Here is a 21,319-nt window from a genome sequence, read left to right on the forward strand (position 1 = left end):
GAAGGTAAAGCCTAGTCCAGTTGATGTGGTATTGTTAGGTTTCAATGACCAAGGAGCGAATACACTAGCTTGGCTCTCGATCTGTTGTCTCTTGCCCTAAGCCGTCGTCGGGTCGTCCCCTTATATACACGGGTTGATGCCCTGCGGCCTACAGAGTCCCGGCCGGCTCATACAAATGTGTCCGGCTCGGTGACATCTCTTACATGCCTTGTATTACAAGTCTATTCATACATGGTGGTTTATACCTATGGGCCATAAGCCGCCTCCCGGCTTGGGCCTATTATAAGCCTAATCGTAAACCATCATCTTGTATACTCTTGGGCTTTATTCTTTTAAACCGCCATTGTAGTTGACCCGGCCCCTCCTGGGCGGGTCATTCCTGGTAGTCATATCCTCAACAGTTTGGTATTCCTTTTCTGCGAAACTCTAAAACAAGGAAAAAACATAAACTGACACTGTGCTCTAGGTTAATAGGTTAGTCCCAAAAATTATATAAAATATCATATTAATGCATATAAAACATCCAAAACATATAATATAATAGAATGGAACAACAAAAAAATATAGATATGTTGGAGACGTATCAGCGACGAGAGTGGAGGGTGCGGCAGCACAATGCGGAGGACACAGATCTTGGAGGGATTGATGAAGGCCTTAGCGTCAGTGGAAAAGTCAGGCATCGCGGTTGGGGTCGACGCAGCAGCGCGACAGGCGATAGGGGAGGTGGATCATCCGGGGGATTGGATCGAGAGGAGGAGGGGTGGGGGCGTTCATGAGTTGGTCTTTTATTTTATCGGCGACTATTTTTTTCCTACACTCAGGATGGTTCTTTCCTGATTTACGGGATCTTCCCCCAAGATCTACGGACGAGAGGGGTATGCGTGGGTGGTTCTTTCCTGATTTTTTCCATGCGAGAGAGAGGTGGAGGCAGGTGCTTTATTTGGAAAAAATCGGTGGGGATTTCTCTCCATTGATGGGGAAACGAATGAAACCAACAAACGACCTACGTATCGAGACTTTAGGAGTAGAGATAATACTTTCACAATAAGATTTGTTTGTCATGTTTTACTTGTTATTTCCTTAAATCCGTTATCTGTTTCCTGAAAATCTATTATTTATTTCCCAAAACAAATTGCATTGATGAGAGAGATCATTGATTTGGAAAGTTAGGAAAATTAGATCCGTGATCTTTTGTATGTTAGGAAAGTGATGATTTTTTCCCGTACGAGAGAGAGGTGGAGGCAGACACTTTATTTGAAGAAAAAAAAACAGTGGAGATGTCTCTCCATCGATGGGGAGAGGATCGATCGATAGGGAAATGAACGAAACCAACAAACGGACTTTAGGAGTAGAGATAATACTTTCACAATAAAATTTGTTTGTCATGTTTAATTGTTAATTTCCTTAAAATCCATTATTTGTTTCCTAAATATTATTTATTTCCCAAAACAAATTGTATTGATGAGAGAGATCGTTGATTTGGATAAGTTAGGAAAGTTAGAACCGTGATTTTTTGTACGTTAGGAAAGTGCTGATTTTTTGAAAGAAAAGAGTGAAGAGAAGAATAAACCAATGGATTAGAAAAACAATGGAAGGGGGTGGTGGGATGTGGGACGAAGAAAAATCGGACGAAAATAAACCGTACCAGGCTACCAAGTGTTCCATTAGGAGTAGAAGATTGGATGATTAGAGGGACAGTGATATCCGCAGCCCATCGGGTTCAAGCCCTGGCGCTCTCATTATTTCTGAATTTATTTCAAAATTTTCGGCGACTCGCTTTCAGTTGAAGGAGACGTTCCCATTGACAATGAGTCGCCTGCAGTAACTTCGTAAATCTCAAGATGATATGTCGGATCAGAAGGTGCTCATAGCGTAGGGTATGCGTATGTGCGTTCATAAAGGCGAGTGCATGCACATATGTCTGAGCGCTTGCGTTTGTACTGTGTTAAAAAAATTCAGGGTTATTAAACAAACATTTCTCTCTCTCTCTCTCGTTGTCGGGGTGATTGGTGAATCCTAGCCGTGCGATCATGCCGAGATATTTCTTCCACAGCGCCGTCCGGCTAAACCCGACCATCCGCTGGGCCGCCAATTTGGGGAGTAGCAGGCAAAGGCCTACAGGAAGGAGGCGTAGAACCCTCTCCTCCTCCAGGTCTCGGCTCTCCGCCGTCGCCGCCGTCGCCATGGGCAGCGCCTCCAAGCTGCTGTCCTCCCTCTTGCTCACCTCCTCCCCGCTCCGTCTCCGGCCCTCCGCCGCCGCCTTCGCGCTCATCCTCTCCTCGCGCACCGCGGCATCCCGCCGCCAACACCTGCTCTCCTCCCCCTCTCCCCTCCGCACGCTCTCCACCTCGGCCGCCGCCGCCGCCTCACCCCTCCCCTACAGCTCCAGCTCCGCCTCGTCAGCCCCACCGCTCCACGCCCCTTTCCCGGAATGGTCCCGCCTGGTCGACCGCCTCGCGGCCGCCGGCTACGCCGCCCGCGCCCCCTCCCCCGCCGATGAGCTCGCCGTCGCCTCCGGCAGCGGCCTGTCGGCCGAGGCGGAGTCCGCTGTGTCCTCCTGCCTGGCCTTCGCGCGCGACCGGCCCGACCTTCTCAGGTGAAGTGAATCGCTTGGCCATCTGGCCGGCTGGTTTTTTCCCTCACGTTGCTGATTGATTGGATGTGACCACAGGTCGCTGCCAACGATGGATGTCGAGGTTGTGGTGTCTAACGTTGCACCGGCCCTGTTCAAGGGAGGTGAGGAATCTGCGCAGCGGCTGCAGCAATACCTTGCGGGTGAAGAGGACAATGTGAGTTCTTATCCGTTTTGCAAGTTGGTCACATCACTCTTGTGGAGTGGTTGTCTAGTACTCCCTCCGTTCACAAGAATTATGGAATGGAGGGAGTATATTACAGTAGATTTTACATATGTGATATGTGTGATCATCAGTCAACTAGATAATTATTTTGGTTAGCTCAAGTTACCGCATATGTTTCTCTACCGGATTTGTAGCCATATGTTGTGAGCGATACAGTAAAAAATATAATTAAGAAGGAAATACCAAACATGCCATTCAGTTCAGGGACAACCCTCTGTATAATTCCCATTAAATTTTGAGCATTTCAGTTCATCATTTTCTCGCTGCACCTTTGTTACACCCCTTGTTGCTTTTATGATGGGTGATGTTGAACATCTGATAGGAATGCTGTATATTCTTCAGTTCCGATTTCACCAGGGTTACAACTGTGGTTACATGGCATTGTACAGAAAGTAATACAAGGATAGTCAGTATATATGTAGTTAGAGGAAAACATCCATCACACCTTAGCCTTGCTGAATGCAACTTGCAGTCTAGCAAGCTGTGAACAACAGAGCTTAACTAGCAAATGCATACAACTTAATGCGTGACTTGTACTGTTAATGACATCCAGAGGGGCACAGAGCTCAACTAAGAACTTATATAACTACAAAGTCACAAAACATAACTTGCGCCAGGCGGAGGCATGAAGGCGTGGCGGCTGGTGTGGAGGTTGCGTCATCGGAAGGAAGCGGTGGTGGCGATTAGGGGCCTCGATGTTGTGGAGGAGGCTGGAGCTCTCATAGAACAAATTCAAATCCTTCCTTTTTGGATAGGGATTAAGGCAGAGAGATTTCTCATCATATATATAGGGGCTGTTTGGATTGGAGCCTGCAGCTGCCAAGCCAAAAATTTGGTAGTTGACCAAGTGCTGGCGCTCCTTTGAATGGCCACCAAATAATTGGCTCGCCCAGGACGTGGGGGGCTTCTCCAGTTCATTTTCTCGCCAAAATTGGCAGGGGCGTGGGCAGCTGAAAGCTGCGCCAAAATTTTGGCTTGCCCACGAATTGGCAGGGCGTGCTGGGGTGTCAACCAAACAGCCTCATAGTTAGCTATTTGACTTGGGCTTTGGTTTGAGATGTTTTGTGGTAGAACCGTAGAAGTATTCCCATTTATTTCATTTATTGAAACCGAATCCGAAGGGGGATTCTTGGGATAAGCCATAAGCATATCCTGTACGGAAAGAACAGATTTCTTAAGAATTCTTGCAACAGGTTTCAGTTGCCATTTCACAAATGTTGATCCCACATTATGCAATGTGACAGAACTGTATTGGTCAAGACACTAAAGATGTGATAACTTTTGCCAGGCAATTCAATCAGTCAGAGCGGAAACTGTGGACATTGTTCGGTACTTGTTAAGTTACACATACAGTTCGTCAAACAACTATTTAGAAGACAAAGAACTCACTGATTCAGCTGTCAGAAATATCTTGGCTGAGCTAGTTAATTCTAGTGGACTTGCCCACACCTCCAGTTTCGTGGAGTCAACAGTTGAGAGTCAACCTGAACGATTCTCTAGGCATCCAGGGCAAAATGTTGAGATGAAACGTGGTGACTGGATTTGCACAAGGTATGTTGTGGATATTTTTATTTATTAACTTGACAGTTGCATGCCACATCGCCTTACTCTAAAGTGCCGACTAAATTCTACATCTTCTCTTTCTAGATGTGATACACCTAAAATATACACACTCATTTTCTTGTGCTGTAGCATAGTCTTGCACAAGCATGCATCTATGTAATAAATCATTTTTCATTTTTGAACAATGCTGTTGTTGTCTCAGTCTTTTCACACTTGGCTTGTTTTACCTCCGTGTATGTTTTCTCATCTATATTCCTAACCAACATTTAGCTAATCATGACCAATTATGTGCTATTCTCATAATTTTGTACAAAGAGGACCAAAACTCGCATCTGTAAAATAAATTCGCAACTACTTGTATTGTCAGACGCATTTGAGATCATTTGCTACTGGTTTGTTTACTACTCCCCCCGTCCCACAATGTAAGATGTTTTTGCAAATGCCTTACATTGTGGGACGGAGGGAGTACTTATTTGAAATATTTTTACCCTTGTTCATATTTTCGTAATGTTGACTCTAAATATGCTCTGCAACCTACAGATGTAGCTTTATGAACTTTGCAAGAAATGCGAGGTGCCTTGAGTGCAATGAGCATCGGCCAAAGAAGATGTTGACTGGCGGAGAGTGGGAATGCCCTCAGTAAGCTTCGACATGCTAACTTCATTTTTGTGATTTGAAGTTATTTATGCTTCAAGATGGCTGACTTTGTATTGTCCTTTTGCCAAGGTGTGAATTCTATAATTATGGGAGGAACATGTCATGCTTAAGATGTGCTTGCAAAAGACCAGCGACAACTGCATCTGCTGGTACTGGTTTAGGCGGTGTAGCAGAGCTTCTTAGTGGAACTAATGCTGGTAGATCTGAAATTGAGAGAAAACTCGCTGAAAGCGATGAGAAGGCAGAAAGGTGGTTGAGCAAAGTATCTCAACTTGACGATTCTGCTGATTTAAGTAGTCTGGCAACTGATGAGGATTTTCCTGAGATTATGCCTATGAGGAAGGGAGTCAATAAATTTGTAGTTAGCACACGGAAGACACCATTGGAGAGAAGATTGGCAAGTGCACAGTACAGCAGTAACAATAGCCCTCAAGCAACAGCATCCGACTCCAAGATTAGTCAAACTTTAGACAGGATACTTGGGCGTTCGGCATCTACTTCTGCCCCAAACAATCAGTCTGATAATGGGGGTGTAAATGCTGAGACTCCCAGGAAATTAACAGGCCATCTTGGTGATATCGACCCCGTTCCTTTTGTGCCATTATCTGCTGATCTGTTTACCAAGCCACAGAATGCAAAGAGTAATGAACAGGCAGATAGGGACTGTCAAATAAATAAGGAAACTGGTAGTTCCACACCCGATATCCCACAGGCCTCAACTGAGAGGAAAGATGTTGACAAATCATTAGATACTGCTGAGAAATGGTCCAAGAAAGTCGCAGAACTCGACAGTGTAAATGACCTTTCAAGTGCTATTTCTGATGAAGACTTTCCTGATATTATGCCAATGAGGAAGGGTGAGAACCGGTTTGTTATTAGTAAGAAAAAAGACCGCTCGCTGACATCACCACAGTACCAGAGGCGCAGTGTGCTTGAGCAGGCTAACAATTCCGATTTCGTCCCATTTGTTCCGTTTCCTCCTGATTATTTTGCCAAGAAAGATGCGCCATCGGAGAGTACTCCAGATACGGGAATAGTTTCAGAAAGTTCTCCATCAGCTGATAAGCTGCCAGAAACAAATGCTCCATCAAGACATTTGGGAAATAACCCAAACACCTCACAGGTGATTGGCCCTCAGGGAAGTAGCATCACGAGTAATGAGAACTGGAATAGGAATTACTCTCAGCAGAGCTCGAGTCCAGGTAGTTATACACGTGGTGGAAGCAGCAGCCAGCAGTATCAACAGCAACCTTATGAAATGGGTGATCGATCTACTGGTACACCAAATTCAGGCGCCTGGAACCCAAACTACTCCCAGGGGACGTCTACTGATGTCAGAGGAGGATCTAGCTACTATAAGCGTCAACAGCAACCCCATGAGGGCGGTGATCGATCTCGTGAAACTTCAAATACTGGTGCTTTGAACACAAACCACTCCCCGGGGAGGTTTAATGATGTCAGAGGTGGATCTAGCAACTATCAGCATCAACAGCAACCTCATGAGGCGGGTGGTCGATCTAGTGGAACTTCGAATACTGGTGCTTGGAACACAAACTACTCCCAGTCCCACGGGAGGTTTAATGATGGCAGAGGTGGATCTAACAACTATCATCATCAACAGCAACCTCATGAGGTGGGCGATCGATCTAGTGGAACTTCGAATACTGGTGCTTGGAACACAAACTACTCCCAGTCCCAGGGGAGGTTTAATGATGGCAGGGGTGGATCTAGCAACTATCAGTATCAGACACAACCTCATCAGGCGGGTGGTCCATCCAGTGGCTCTTCGAACACTCTGAACACAAACTACTCTCAGGGGAGCTTCAACGAGGGTCGAGATACATCTACCTACAATCAGGGAAGCTATCCCACACAACCGTCTTATACGCCTGGCTATAGTAATCACAGCAACAGCAATGCTTGGAGCAGCAACAACAACCAAAATTGGAGTGGTTCACATCCTGATAGTAGGGTTTCTACTACTGGCATTGGTTCCACTAACCCTAATCAAGCAACAGGCTACTCAAGCTACGGAGGTGGAGGTTATACTGGAAAGAGCTTAGAAGGCTCTGCTGTGAAGGACCCTGATCCTCTGGACATGTCCGAGGAAGCCAAGGCCGAGAGATGGTTCAGGAGGGCAGCCCAGATCAAGGACATCTCCGAGCTCGCCAACATTCCCGACGAGGACTTCCCTGAGATAATGCCGATGAGGAAGGGTGTGAACAGATTCGTGGTGAGCAAGAGAAAGACGCCGTTGGAGAGGAGGTTAACCTCTCCTCAGTACAGAAGGAACCTACCGATTGTAAGCTCTGAGCCGGACAAAGATGCTAGCTGAAAGCAGATATAGTATCTACTACCTCTGTACCGAAATACTTGTAGTTGGGGGAACTTGTACTAATTTCCTCCAACTACAAGTATTTTGGTCGGAGGGAGTATCTATCTATTCAATGCAAGGATGAAGAGTTTACACAAGGATATATACTTCTACTTCCGATGGTGATAATAAGCAGCAAGGTGAAATCCACGTGGAGGAAATAGTTGGACTCCCAGAACATTTTTCTGTATCCTAAAGTTTTGTCCTCGACCATTAGGGATATTTTGTTTTGCTGGGTTACATTTGTATCAGTTGTATGCATGTGTTGTTGTACCTGAAACCCTGATGCAATCATCAAATAATTTGTACGTTGGATTCAAGCATCATATACTTTTGTTACCCTATTTCCTTTTGCTCGAAAATTAAAGTGCCCGTGTATAACTGAGGTGATATTGTTGTAAATGGAAAATGTAGTTGACCACCCAATAATTTGTACGTTGGATTCAAGCATCATATACTTTTGTTACCCTATTTTCAAGCATCATAGTTTTTTTTTGTTGTTGTTGGGAAAGATGTCGATCATAGCTTGGCAGGAGGACCCTCTGATTTCTGGGTTTTTTTTTACACGAGGAGGCGTGGCCCAGAAAAGACATAGCACGGGAAATGAGAAAGCCTACAAGACCAAAAACCCGGTCGAGCAACAGTGGGCTCCGACCAGCAAACCCTACTCGAACGGCCCATTAGCCCAACAACCCCACGCTCACCCCACCCCTCGCGAGGTCATCAAAACCCTACCCGCGGCACACATCTCCCCCCACTTCCCCCCATCCGCCGCCGCCGCGCCTCCTCCTCGCCCAAGGTATCCCTCCCATCCTCTCCTCCGCCCATCTCCCCCGTCCTCCTAGGCCAATCCGTCCGGCGGTCGCTCCTCCTTCCGCCGCGCTGCTCCTCCGCCAGTTCGTCCGTTTCGTTTCGCAAGGTCTGGTTGGTTTGGATCCGATGATAGGCGGCCGTGTCTCTCGATTCGTAGCCTAGGTCACCGGCAGTGGCTTAGTTCCTAGGGTTTCGCCGTTATGGGTGTTCGAGATGTGTTCGTTTTGCTTGAGTCCTTTCGTCAGATGCGAGGGAGCGAGCCATGGGACGACGCATAGTTTGTTGTCCCGTGATCTGGATGCGTCCATTACCTCAAGCGCAGTTAGGTTTATTGTTGAAGTGACTTTCTGCCTGCTGTTCGTGAGATCTTGCACAGGTACTGGGCCACCGAATACAGATGCGCTGTTGCAGTTTTAGGTGGCCTAATCTTTACCGTGCAGTACATGGGTCTTTGTGTTTCTGCTGCCAGTAGTTACCCAATAATCATCCAGCCTTTATTTACGATTATGGTGTTGTGTTATTCTTTGTTTGTCTAAAGTAGGATCCAGAGCACAAGTACTGAGGCACGGTAGCCGTTCTGGTTGCTCAGTTGCCATTTATTTGTTGTGCAAGAGAGACATGGGAACCCGCTTTGCAGCAGAGATTGAACTCTACTTTCTGCCGCCAGTAGTCGCCCAACATCACCCATTTGATTCTTGTTTGACATGCATCTGACATTGTTTGTACTAGAGTTTATCCTATTTCTAGACAGTAGCTACTTGATAATGAGCTTACTATTGGGCCTCTCTGTCAAGTTACCACAACCTTTAGGTTGGTTCATTTGGACCAGAGCACAAGTACTGAGGCATGGTAGCCGTTCTGGTTGCACAGTTGTCATATTTTTGTTGTGCAAGAGAAACAGGGAACCCGCTTTGCAGCAGAGATTTACTCCAGTTTCTGCAGCCAGTAGTCACCCGAAACCACACACTTCAGTATGAAAGATGAACATGAGTACACAATTTACACCCTGTTGGTTATGAGGTTTTCATGATTGTGCTTTGTGGTCATTCTATGCTAAAGAGCCTGCTTTGTTGTTATTGTTCTTTTGTGTTCCCTTCCTTTATGTCCTTATTAAGTGTTGCTCATGTTTGTTCTGATCTCATTTTTAGGTAGGAGCTTGTGAAAGTTCTAAGGCTGAGAAGATGGTTCTGAAGTAAGCTATATGTTATTGCAAATTAGCTTGTCTTCTCTACTTAGTTTGATAGTAGTGACACCTCGAGTATGGTTTTACAATTGTTGTCTTAAGTGCTCAAATTGTTGTTTCATTTGTTCTACAGGACCGAGCTCTGCCGTTTTAGCGGCCAGAAGATTTACCCAGGGAAGGGTATCAGGTTCATTCGTTCGGATTCGCAGGTAAACTTTGTTATGTTAAGGTCACTTATATTGTTGTTGAATGGTCTAGGTCATCAGTATTAAGCCTAGAAGTTTTTTCTGTTGATTCTTCTTCAAACAGGAACCACCAACTAACGATTCAGATATTTTGTGCTGCAGGTTTTCCTCTTTGCCAACTCAAAATGCAAGCGCTACTTCCACAACCGCCTCAAGCCTGCAAAGCTTTGCTGGACAGCGATGTACAGGAAGCAGCACAAGAAGGTATCACATTTTGCTGCTAAGTTCTTAATTTTTAGACAAAGAAATGTTGCTAGAATTAGGTTGCACGAACTCTGTTTGTAATTTGCATTTCACTTGTCATTAATTTGAGGGCAAATTCCTCCCTACAGTTTGATATGCTTGTGTGTTGGTATTTATAACAAACAATTAGATCACATTTGTTATGTTATTTATAGACCACTGCTTCTCTTAGCATGCCTGTATTTATGCATGCCAGTCCTTCTGTAATCTTAACCCTCATGATCTGCAACTTCCTGTGTTTGCTGCGACAAATGATTATTTTTTGTTTTTGGTTACTAATTTGTCCTGTCATGTGTATTTACTGGGCTGTGCTTCGATGTGTCAATGCAGGACATCCATGCTGAGGCTGCCAAGAAGAGGCGCCGCACCACCAAGAAGCCGTACTCACGGTCGATTGTTGGTGCCACTCTGGAAGTTATCCAGAAGAAGAGGGCTGAGAAGCCTGAAGTCCGTGATGCTGCCCGAGAAGCCGCTCTCCGGTACGTTTTCAATCTCTTAATTCCTATTCCAGCATTGTGTCTACGCCTAAATCTTCTGTTGCGAAAACTGATAACTTTGGATATTCTAGCAGCTGTTGATATTATTGTTTGCTTTTCTATCATCTCACCCTTGATTCATCATGTTGCAGTGAGATCAAGGAGCGGATCAAGAAGACCAAGGATGAGAAGAAGGCCAAGAAGGCAGAGGTGACCAAGTCCCAGAAGTCACAGGGGGGCAAGGGCGCCGTGCAGAAGGGTTCCAAGGGCCCAAAGATTGGCGGTGGCGGCGGGAAGCGTTGAAAGTCGATTACGCCATAGACATAGAGTTGTGCTGCCTAGCCTTGTTTCCTATCCTACTATCATAGACCTTTGTCAAGTTATTACCCCGCCCTCTTGAATTTGCACCTTATCTGTGAGGCTGAATGGTGTTAACGTTTTGGATTGTCTCGATGAGTTTATTTATAATGAATGGTACTTATGTTGGTTCTTGTCACTTAGTTTTCTCATGCAACTGGCGCCAACGCGATGGATCTTTATAGGGTTGCCGTTGCTCTGTAGGTCCTCTAGCTGATTATTCTATAGCTTCTAAGTCTTGCTATAGCTGATTCTAAGAAGTTCCAGGTCTCCCGTCCTAATTCTATAGCTTCTAAGTCTTGCTATATATACTTCGAAAATCAAACCTTGCTACCTTATGTATGATCATATACCTGTTACTATAATGATCAATGAGATTTATAGGAGCAAGGGCATCGATTGGTTTCACCTCCTCATTCGCGCACAGGTAATGGTTTGGCACCTTGTGAATACTCCCTCCGTTTTGAATTACTTGTCGCAGGTATGGATGTATCTAGATGTATTTTAGTTCTAGATACATCTATTTCTGCGACGAATAATTTGAAACGGAGGGAGTAGAAGTGAGGCGGTGGTGGTTCTAGATCCAGGGTGTTTGCTGGCGATTTCGTCGCTCCCCTTCCCCTCCTATCATCGTATTGGCATCGCGAGGGGGAGGGGAGCTCCGGTCTCTCGGCCAGGCGCGTTTTAATCTTTAGAGGTTTTTGAGTTTCCTCCGCCGATGTCATGTGGTGGTGCTCATTGGAATAATGATCTCTCAGCCCGTGCTCCTGCTCGTTGTAGGTGTTGCTGGTGCCGACGAGAGCTTATGGGGTCCAAGCTGTCAGTGCGGTTACGATCTGGTGTTGCATCTTGGCATGGCGGTGGCGATGCTCTTGGAGTGCGGCGGTGATGACTGGTGCGGATTTGAGGAAGATGGTGGAGAATACGACCACCTATTGAAGGGCGGGTTGGCGTTGACCCTAAAGCCGGCGTTGAAGAGGCTTGGACTCGTTTCTTATCGGGCTAGATCCAGAAGTCGGTGTTGAAGAGGCTCGGACCCCAATTAATGTTCCTTATCAGGTTAGATCCAGCCTTTAGCTCATTAACGGACTTCGGTTGATGTTCCTTATCAGGCTAGATTCAGCCTTTAGCTCATTAACGCCTCCTGGCTAGGGATGGTATGCAGGTGTACAACCGCTTGTATTCTCTTTGTTTTCTGTTGTTTGTCATATCATCTATGTATCCTTAAATAAAAGTAATGTGTGCCTACGGGCGTGCATCCTTTTTTCTGGCTTTGCATTATTCACATCGTTATGACAAAATTGGCTACAGAGTAATTAACATCATTCTCTCGGTCCATGGACCCGAGCATCACTCTATAGCTAGCAGTGCCAGCAGTCGACGACACTGCAAGCGGGCAATTTCCTCACACGCCTATCCTCCATCCGCTGCCTGACCTCCATGGCGTCGCTCCATCTATCAGCCCCCGCATACGCATTGCTCATCAGCGTGTAGTCCCCGCCGTCCCCGCCGTCCAGCTCCCTGAGCCTCTCGGCGGCCACCTCGGCGACGCCCAAATCACCGTGCGTTCTGGCCGCCCCCAGCAGTATCCTGTAGACGACGGGCTCAGGAGCGACGGGCATCTCGGCGATGAACCCCAGCGCTTTCGTCAGCCGACCGGCGCGCCCCAGGAGGTCGACGATGACGCCGTAGTGCTTCATCTGCGGCTCCACGCCGTGGACCGACCTCATGCTCTCGAAGTGGCCGAGCCCCTCCTCGACGAGCTCCGCGTTGGCGCACGCGATCAGCACACCGAGGAAGGTGACCTCGTTCGGCCTGAACCCTTCGGCGAGCATGGCGCGGAAGGCGCCCAGGGCTTCGTGTCCGGAGCCGTTGTTCGCCAGCCCCATTATGATCGAGTTCCATGACAGGGTGTCCTTCTCTTTCGTTTCTCTGAAGACCTGCAGCGCCTCCTTGGTGCTTCCGCATTTCGCGTACATGTCGATCAGAGAATTGTGCAGGATGGTGTCGGCTTCGATGCCGTGTCGCCTCACGTAGTCGTGGATCCACTTGCCGAGATCGAGAGCGCCTAGGTGCGCGCAGGCAGAGAGTACACTCGCGAGCACGACCGCGTCCGGTTTCACCTTGGCTCTCTGCATCTGCCTGAAGAGTTCCAAGGCGTCAGAGAACTGACTGGCTTGTGAATAGCCGGATATCATAGAGCTCCATGAGATCAGATCTTTGCTAGGAATTTCCTCGAATAACCTTCTCGCCGAGACCAGATCCCCCGCTTTCGAATATGCGGTGATCATTGCGTTCATTGTCACGGTGTTCCTATCCTTCATGTTGAAGAAAACCTTTTCAGCCGATTGCAGCTGCCCACGTCTGCCATAGTAATCTATCAAAGTATTGCCCAAGTAGATACCCACCTCTATGCAGTAATCCTCTATGTACTTGACCAAGCAATCTGCCATGCTCCAATCTCCTAGACGAGTGCACGCAGAAACAACCTTGACCATAGTGACCTTATCAGCTCTCACTCCTTCGCCGTGCATCAACCTGAATAACTTCAAGACCTCTTGTAATCTATTGCACTGGCTGTATCCACATATCAAAGAGTTCCAGGACACCACATCCTTAACCAGCATCTCATGGAAAACAGATCTTGCGCAGCACAAATCACCACAGGCAGCATATAGATGAATCAGCGAATTGGAAACGAAGATATCCGAAAGAAGCCCGAATTTCAGTACATGGTTGTGCATCTGTTTCCCTTCCTTAAGAGCACTAATCCTTGCACAAGCCTTCACTACAAATGGGAACGTCAGGTTGTCCGGCTCCATACCTTCTCCTCGAGCCTTCTTGTAGAAAGCAATTGCATCTTCTGGTGCATCGCTTTGAGCAAGCCCCCTGAGTATGATATTCCGAAGGTAAGTTGTTGGTGCTTCAATCTGCCCATATACTTTATGAGCAAGAGCCAAATCTGGTTGTAGAATAGCATAGAATCTGAGAATCTTAGACATTGCATATTGGCAATTGTACAGACCAGAAACAATGAGATGGCCATGAAGCTTCTTTATGGCTTCCATCATTACAATGCTGAAAGAAAACTGGATTTTTTCATGAACAGTGGATCAGTGAGGGGAAATGCAGTATGGCACATGTCACTCAACACATCTGCTTCCTGGAAGGGATTAACAAGATAAGTAAAAGAGCAACAAAAAGTAATACTGTGAACTAGTACAAAAGCGGCAAAGAATAATACCGTGAACTAGTCTTTTTGAAAATGGAACAAATGACCATATTGTCGATGCTTATTAACAACATATTATACAAAAAAACGAATAGTGGATAATGAGATTGTGATTTTTAAATACAAAGGTCATATGATTCAACAATCATTCAGCAACAACAACAAAGCCTTTAGTCCCAAACAAGTTGGGGTAGGCTAGATTTGAAACCCATAAGATAAAAAACTCTCAGTTCTTTTATCTTTGCACGAAAGATATAAAAGGTAAAAGAACACAATAAACCCACCATAAGTAGGAAGATCTAATCGCATTTGGTATAATGCAGGGAGACAATTGTAATGATGGAACAAAAACTCTTAAAACTGCATGGAGCTTCTTCCCATGATTTGGTTCTGAATTACTGACTCTCATCAACCAAAGCAAGCCCAGGAACCTTAACAGCATTTCTCTCATCTACTAGCTTTCGTGCTCTTTCAGCATCACTAAACCTACCGAGCTCAGTAAGCATATTGGATACCACCACAAAATCACCTCCAGATTCTCTTTCAATGTCTAGTATTTTCTTCATTGCCCTCTTCCCCATCTCCACTTCTCCATACTTACTGCAACAACCCAGCAGTGTCCTCCACACAACTGAATTAACCTCCATAGGCAGACCACTTATTACTTGCTCAGCCTCACATAATCGTCCAGCCCTCCCTAGCATGTCTATGATACAACCAAAATGTTTGATCTCTGGAGTTAGATTGTATTCATAAACCATGCTTCTGAAAAACAGTACTCCTTGCTCGACCAGCCCGCCATGGTTGCAAGCATTGAGAACACTTAAGAAGGTGACTCTGTTAGGCCTGATTCCAGCTCTTCTCATCTCTGCAAACAGTTCAACTGCCTCAGTTGACAACCCGTGCATTGCAAACCCTGAAATTATTGATGTCCATGACACCAAGTTTCTCCTACCCAGCATTTCATGGAAAATCTTCAGTGAGTTGTTTATAGACCCAAGCTTGGCATACAAGTCTATGAGCGAATTCCCAACTCGGATATCCAACACAAGAAGACCCTTCTTCTCACAATAGCCGTGCAAGGCCTCACCCAAAAGAATCCTTCCAATATTTGATACCGCAGGTACAACCGCTAAAACAGTTATCTCGCTTGGATCAACGCCTTCAGCCATCATGCGGCGAAAGAGAGCAACGGCCTCCACAGACCGACAGGAGCGTGTGTACCCATCAATCATCCCGGTCCACGAGACAACATTCCTACAGGGCATCCGCTCAAAGAGCAGCCTCGCGTACTCAACCTCGCCCCGCGCAGCAAACCCGGTGATCACCACGTTCCAAGTAACCGCATTCTTCGCCGGCATCTCCTCGAACGCAATCCGAGCATCCGCCAGGCACCCGCACATGACATATGCGTTGACAAGGGCGGTATGCACGTAGGCGTGGAACTCGAACCCCTTGCGGACGGCGAGCCCGTGCAGCTGCGCGCCGGCCCGCGGCCACGCCAGGGCCGCGCAGGCCCCGAGGGCGTGCGCGAAGGCGTAGGTGTCGTCGGCCGCGTGCCGGCGCGCGTCCCTGAAGAGGCTCAGGGCCTCCTGGGGGAGAGGGCCGCGGGAGTAGGCCTTGAGGAGCGCGTGCCAGGGCGTGGGACGGCGGTCGAACACCTGGCGGGCAACGAGCTGGGCGTGGATCTGGAGGAGCGGGCGCCTCTCCGCCTGGTGCCTCAGGAGGAGGGCGACCAGGCCCCGGACGTGGGCGGCGGCGGCGTCGTGGGAGGGCGCGCAGCCCTGCCGCAAGAGGTCAGCCGGGAACCGCGCCATGAGGGGGGCTCCGTCTTCTCCAGCCCTACCAACGCCTCTCTCGTCTACTTAGAATATGTCATGGTGCAATGGAGTGAGAGAGAGAGAGAGAGAGAGAGAGAGAGAGAGGCATTACCTTGTCTGGAGAGAAGGTGGAGGAGGCTCGACTCGAAATCGTCCGAGGCTTTCTCCCTCCCGCGCCGGCGTCCAAAAAGAATGTGCTTTTGCTTGCGCTTCCCGGGCGTACCACGTTGCTCTGTTGACAGTTGACACGAGGCAACTCGCCGCCCGATCCTCACTCGTCGCTCCTCCTCGATGTTGCGCAGGGTCCTCGCCGGAGCGATCACGCGCCTCTCCGGCCCCGGATTCTCCAGCCCACCGCCGAGGAGACGGCCTCTCCTCCCGCCCAACGCCCCGCGCCTCTCCACCGCGCGGGTGCCGTCCGGCGGCGGCGAGGGCAGCGAGGGGGAGGATGACGACGACCCGTTCTCCTTCCCGGACCAGCAGCAGCTCCCGCTGGACGTGGCGCGGGGCGTGGACGCCGTCGTCGCGGCGGCCGAGGGCGCCCACTTGGACGCCGCGCGCGCCGGGGCCCTCCTGGAGCAATGCGGCGCCGCGGCTTCCGAGACGCTCGTGGTGGCCGCGCTCTCGCGCCTCCGCAACAGCTGGGCCGCCGCGCACGCCGCGTTCCGGTGGGCGGCCTCGCGGGGGCGGCCGCAGCCCGGGTACGCCCCGGGGCGCCACGCGTGCCACTCCATGCTCGCCATCCTCGCCAGGCACCGCCGCTTCGACGACGCCCGCGCCCTGCTCGACGAAATGCGCCGCAGGTCGCTCGCGTCGCCGAGGGCGGTGCTCCTCCTAATCCGGCGCTACTGCGCCGCGCGGGACGTTGCTAGCGCGATCGCCGCGTTCCGCTCACTCCCGAGCTTCGGCATTGAGCCCGGGGTCACCCAGTTCCATGGCCTCCTCAGCGCCCTCTGCCGGTACAAGAACGTCAAGGACGCGGAGCACCTGCTTCTGTCGAGCGGGAAGGAGTTCCCGTTCGAGACCAAGGGCTTCAACATCGTGCTCAGCGGCTGGTGCAACATGGTCTGCAGCACGCGGGAGGCCAAGAGGTTTTGGGCCGTCATGGAGCTCAGGGGCATCGCGAGGGACGTTGTGTCTTATGGGAGCATGATCTCGTGCTTCTCGAAGGCCGGGAGCTTGGACTCAGTCATGAAGCTCTTTAACCGCATGAAGGAGGCTGGCATTGTGCCTGACCGGAAGGTGTACAATGCAGTTGTGCACGCGCTCGCCAAGGGACGGTGCGTGGATGAGGCAAGAGCGCTTGTCCGGAGTATGGAGGAGAAGGGGGTTGCACCAGACACGGCCACTTACAACTCCCTCATTCGGCCTCTTTGCAAGGCTCGTCAGGTCCAGGAGGCAAGGGAGATGTTTGATGAGATGGTAGGAAGGGGGCTGTTGGCATCGGTGAGGACATTCCATGCATTGTTCGATGTTGCTACAAGCCCCACTGAGGTCTTTGATCTGTTGGACAAGATGAAGGCACTACATTGCGAGCCAGAGATGGACACTTATATTATGTTGATCCGGAAGTTCTGCAGATGGAAGCAGCACGACAGTGTGGAGAAACTGTGGAACGCAATGCCTGCAAACGGACTGACCCCTGATCGGAGTGCATACATCGTGTTCATACATGGATTGTTCCTGAATGGGAAGCTAGAGGAGGCTGCAAAGTATTTTGAGGAGATGAAAGCCAAGGGATTTTCACCAGAGGAGAAGACTGAATCAATGATACAGGCGTGGCGTTCAGGCAGAGAGCTTGCCAAGGCATCGGCTTCTGTCGGTTCAAAACATGGTTCTGTGTCTCTCAAAGTAACTCGTAGAGAGTGGTAAAGATGAAGAGCACTTGAAAGTGATCTATAGAAAGAAACACAGCTGTTGTTTTCGAGTAACTGCTAGACACTTTGGAGAGAGATTATTTGGTTATTCAGAAAGATGAGTCTGATTACTTTCAAGTGATCTTCATCTACTTTGTTGTGGTTGGTTTGGTCAAGGAAGCCACGCTCGCAAGGGCCCTTGCTTTCGTTAGAGTTATTGTCAGCGATGACCTCAGCTGAGGGTATGCTGTTTGGTTTCCTTTGTTCCAGTCTGTAATCAAACTTTGTTCCTTCTAACAAGAAGGCGCAGAGCTCCTACCGTATTTGAAAAGAGTATGTTTACCCAGTTATTTTCGTTCTCACTAGATTGCTTGGCTGTAGATTGGAATTAGAAAGTGCAACCTAGGGTTTGTCCTTTTGAAACTTGGATAGGCATCACTTTGCTATGACCCTTCTTTTGTAGCTCATAGTTTGTACTGGGTACATGTTCAATGATTGGTTCACAACATATAATGACTGTCCACTATATTCATACTGGTCCGACTCCTATACTTTCACATAATAATATGTGCAGAGATTTTACAAAATAGTGAGAGCTCATTTCATATGGTTTGATACTAGTACTAAATACACACTTCAATATGTAGCTGTATTCAATATTAGCAGTTCCATTTTCATGCTTCCATTGTTTGCAGAGTGTACTGGCATATTTATTCACATATAACCATTTAGTGACCACTCATCGCACTGCAGAATTGGCCGCTGTGTGAAGTTTTAGGTCATATAATTTTCTTCTTGACAAACATATTGTTTTCTTTCTGCCAGCCAGCCATTGCAACCTTTCTGATAGCATTAATTCAGTGCATGTGCACACTAAATAGTCCAGCTACAAGAGCACATTGGATCGAAGCTGGGGCGGGTTGCCGCCAGCCTGCTTGTAATCAATGAATCTGTTGATTCTGAGGTGAGCGTCTACCAGAATTCCAGTTATATCTGATCAGTTAGGCGTTATTTTCTCTGCTATCCTGTGGCTTCAGTTAGGCCTAGTAGCTAGTGGATTCGATCATACCGATGATAAATATTGTACGCGTCAAAAATTTATCTTCGCATGTGATGTTTCAAGACCTTTCTGTAATATCCTGTAGGATATCCCTGCTAACAGCAAGTAGCTTGTTCTGTCAGTTGTCACTGCATATATCCTGATCTCTGTTATGCAAGTCCAGTCTCCAAAAGATGGTGTTGATGCAAGTTGCTTTAAATTTTGTTGATAAGACGATGACAGGTAATGGATACAGTTATGGTGAAAACAACTTATTTTCTCTGTACAAGCTACAGCCAACTGAGCCATGCTTGTCATGCTAGTGTCCACTGTCAATTTCATGGCATCTTATGGCTGCTAGCCTGCAAGTGTCGCTAACTCATATGACTCATAATGCAGACTAACATAGTGCATGATCACGTCCCAACTTTAACCGATAGCTGCGTGGTCGACAACCAGTTGCAGTCTGCCTGTTCATGTATGCACTGAATGTTACCATTATGCTGTTAATATCTGAACCCACTGTAACCAAATTCGGATAAACACCAAATATTCTTTTTTAAATAATTGGAAGAGGTGAAAAATGAAATATCAGCTGTGAAATAATCATATATTACCTCCGTCCCAAATTACCTGTCTTAGATTTTTCTAGATACAGCTAACACTAAAACTGTCTAGATACATCCAAGACAAGTAATACTGGACGGAGGGAATATGTGTTTCAGATTTGTTTCAGATTGATCAAGGGTCAGAAGAATAAGTTTGGTGTTTAGACTTGAGATTATTTTGAGAACAAAATCACATGTTTGTTCAGAATACCAAATTTATAGATCGAAACCAAAGAATAAATACTGCTACAAGCCTACCACCACATCTTCAGAATCATGCCTGGGAAATTTCTACCTCTTTCTAGTTCAACAAAGTAAGTATTTGTCTAATCACTTCTATTTCCAATAATTTACACCATATCTTATTCCATCTCAGAATGGTGGCAAGATTGTTTGCCACATCGGCCTCATCATCTGCGGCGAGCTCATCGGCTGCAGGTAGCCGCTGCCGTTCTGCCCAGGCATCGTTGTTGGGTTCACCATCTGCCCCATGTTCATATAACAAGTCTGCAGGTCGTCCATACTCAGGCCGGTGAACCAGTCGCTGTCCTCCTTCACCGTCACCATCCTCGCCTGCTGCTGCGCCATGTCCATGAAACCATGCTGCTGCAGGCCGGAGGCGCTGTCGATCTCGGAGGAGTCGTGCGTCTGGAAGCTGTCGGACATGGCGTCGGTCGCCAGCGCGTCCATGACCTCCCCGTTCGGCCCGGCCTCCACAGCCATGTCCTGCTCCACCTTGAGCTTCTCCCAGTTGTTCTTCTTGTTGTACAGCCGGCACAGCACCCATTCGTCCAGCTGCAATAGCCGCACATCACAGAGAGAGAGAAGGATCAGTATTCAGTATCGATCGATTGATCAGTATTGTTGGTGAGCAAAGTGCAAACTGGAAGGAAGACGCTGGGGTTACCTTGAGGGATCCCTTCTTGCCGGGTGCGCGGTCGGCTTCGGCGATGCGGTACTCGTGCATGATCCAGTCGGTCTTGACGCCCCTGGGCGCCCTGCCGGAGTAGAAGACGAGCGCCTTCTTGATGCCGACCGTCCTGCCGCCGCTCTCCCTGGGCGCCACCGGCTTGTCGGCGCCCGTGGCCTTCCAGTAGCCGGTGCCGGCGGAGCGGTTGGGGCGCGAGCCGTTGGGGTACTTGCGGTCGCGCGGCGTGAAGAAGTACCACTCCCTGCTCCCGAACAGCGCCCTCTCTGCACGAACGCCAAGGTCAGCACAGCACACACTGAAGGAGCAAGAACGAGGAAGCCAAGAAGGAGGAAGGAGGAGAGGAAAAAACAGGGGAGGGGAGGGGAGAGAGGAGGAAGAGAAGGCGCACCGGGCAGATCCCAGGGGTTGAACTTGTAGAGATCGACCTCGGCGATGATGGGCACGGGCTGCGGCTGGCCGGCCACCTTCCTGCAGAGGTAGTGCACGACGAGCTCGTCGTCCGTGGGGTGGAACCGGAAGCCCGGCGGCAGGTTGAGCTCCGCCTCCGCGTCCCTCCGCCCGCTGCTCCCCTCCGCCCCCGCCGCCGCCCCCGTCGGCTCAGCCTTCACCATTGCCGTCATCATCCTCCTCCTCCTCGCGCTCGCTCGCTCCACCACCTTGGAGAAAAGCCCGGCCCTCGCGCGGTGGTGCCGCGGTGTTGGAAGGGAAGAGAAAGGCGGCTGGTTGTGATATCGCCTCCTGGGACCTGGAGCCCTTCTCTTTAGTCGATGGCTCGTTTCCTTGGCGACCAAGTACGTTTGTAGGGCGGGGCGCCCGGGGCGGCTATATACGGGCCCCCGCCCGCGCCACGTGGGCCGCGGCGGGCCCGCGCGTGCCCCCGAGCTGCTCGTGGCGTGGGCTTGGATGAGGACGGCCGGCCGTGCGCTGCTGCGCGGAAGTTTCCCGCGGCGACAAGAGTTTGACCCCTCCCGACGGCTGCGCTGAAAGGGACGGAAGGGTCAAAAGCGCGCGGGAGGGATTTTCCGGCGGGAAAATATATCCCCGCGACCAGCCTCGGCGGCCCG

General features: G+C 48.9%; 5 protein-coding genes across 6 annotated transcripts; 3 read left to right on the forward strand and 2 right to left on the reverse strand.

Moving 5' to 3' along the window:
• Positions 1-2,015: 2,015 nt before the first annotated feature.
• LOC125545110 (zinc finger protein VAR3, chloroplastic) lies at positions 2,016-7,778 on the forward strand. The gene is made up of 5 exons (XM_048708979.1): positions 2,016-2,596; positions 2,672-2,789; positions 4,147-4,409; positions 4,962-5,060; positions 5,148-7,778. Exons 1-5 carry the CDS (start codon positions 2,031-2,033, stop codon positions 7,411-7,413), a joined length of 3,312 nt encoding a protein of 1,103 aa, XP_048564936.1. The 5' UTR covers positions 2,016-2,030; the 3' UTR covers positions 7,414-7,778.
• A 365-nt stretch (positions 7,779-8,143) lies between these two features.
• LOC125545113 (60S ribosomal protein L24) lies at positions 8,144-10,908 on the forward strand. 2 transcript variants are annotated; one of them, XM_048708982.1, is made up of 6 exons: positions 8,144-8,251; positions 9,414-9,457; positions 9,582-9,657; positions 9,796-9,897; positions 10,267-10,415; positions 10,565-10,908. In XM_048708982.1, the coding sequence occupies exons 2-6, from the start codon at positions 9,447-9,449 to the stop codon at positions 10,713-10,715; spliced, it is 489 nt and encodes a 162-aa protein (XP_048564939.1). In that variant the 5' UTR covers positions 8,144-8,251; positions 9,414-9,446; the 3' UTR covers positions 10,716-10,908. The 2 variants fall into 2 exon arrangements, with proteins under 2 accessions (XP_048564939.1, XP_048564940.1); XM_048708983.1 differs by lacking the exon at positions 8,144-8,251 and adding an exon at positions 8,336-8,371.
• A 1,090-nt stretch (positions 10,909-11,998) lies between these two features.
• Positions 11,999-16,064, reverse strand: LOC125546972 (pentatricopeptide repeat-containing protein At2g22410, mitochondrial-like). The gene is made up of 3 exons (XM_048711044.1): positions 15,934-16,064; positions 14,401-15,843; positions 11,999-13,880 (listed from the first exon to the last, which is right to left on the reverse strand). The coding sequence occupies exons 2-3, from the start codon at positions 15,816-15,818 to the stop codon at positions 12,131-12,133; spliced, it is 3,168 nt and encodes a 1,055-aa protein (XP_048567001.1). The 5' UTR covers positions 15,819-15,843; positions 15,934-16,064; the 3' UTR covers positions 11,999-12,130.
• Positions 16,065-16,112: 48 nt separating this feature from the next.
• On the forward strand, positions 16,113-18,279 carry LOC125545111 (pentatricopeptide repeat-containing protein At5g15010, mitochondrial-like). Its single transcript, XM_048708980.1, has one exon. It carries the CDS (start codon positions 16,113-16,115, stop codon positions 17,691-17,693), a length of 1,581 nt encoding a protein of 526 aa, XP_048564937.1. The 3' UTR covers positions 17,694-18,279.
• Positions 18,280-19,453: 1,174 nt separating this feature from the next.
• On the reverse strand, positions 19,454-21,061 carry LOC125545112 (NAC domain-containing protein 68-like). Its single transcript, XM_048708981.1, has 3 exons — positions 20,644-21,061; positions 20,232-20,518; positions 19,454-20,119 (listed from the first exon to the last, which is right to left on the reverse strand). The coding sequence occupies exons 1-3, from the start codon at positions 20,876-20,878 to the stop codon at positions 19,697-19,699; spliced, it is 945 nt and encodes a 314-aa protein (XP_048564938.1). The 5' UTR covers positions 20,879-21,061; the 3' UTR covers positions 19,454-19,696.
• Between the last annotated feature and the right edge of the window lie 258 nt (positions 21,062-21,319).

This window comes from Triticum urartu, chromosome 3 (genome assembly GCF_003073215.2).
Source record: "Triticum urartu cultivar G1812 chromosome 3, Tu2.1, whole genome shotgun sequence".
NCBI lineage: Eukaryota > Viridiplantae > Streptophyta > Magnoliopsida > Poales > Poaceae > Triticum > Triticum urartu.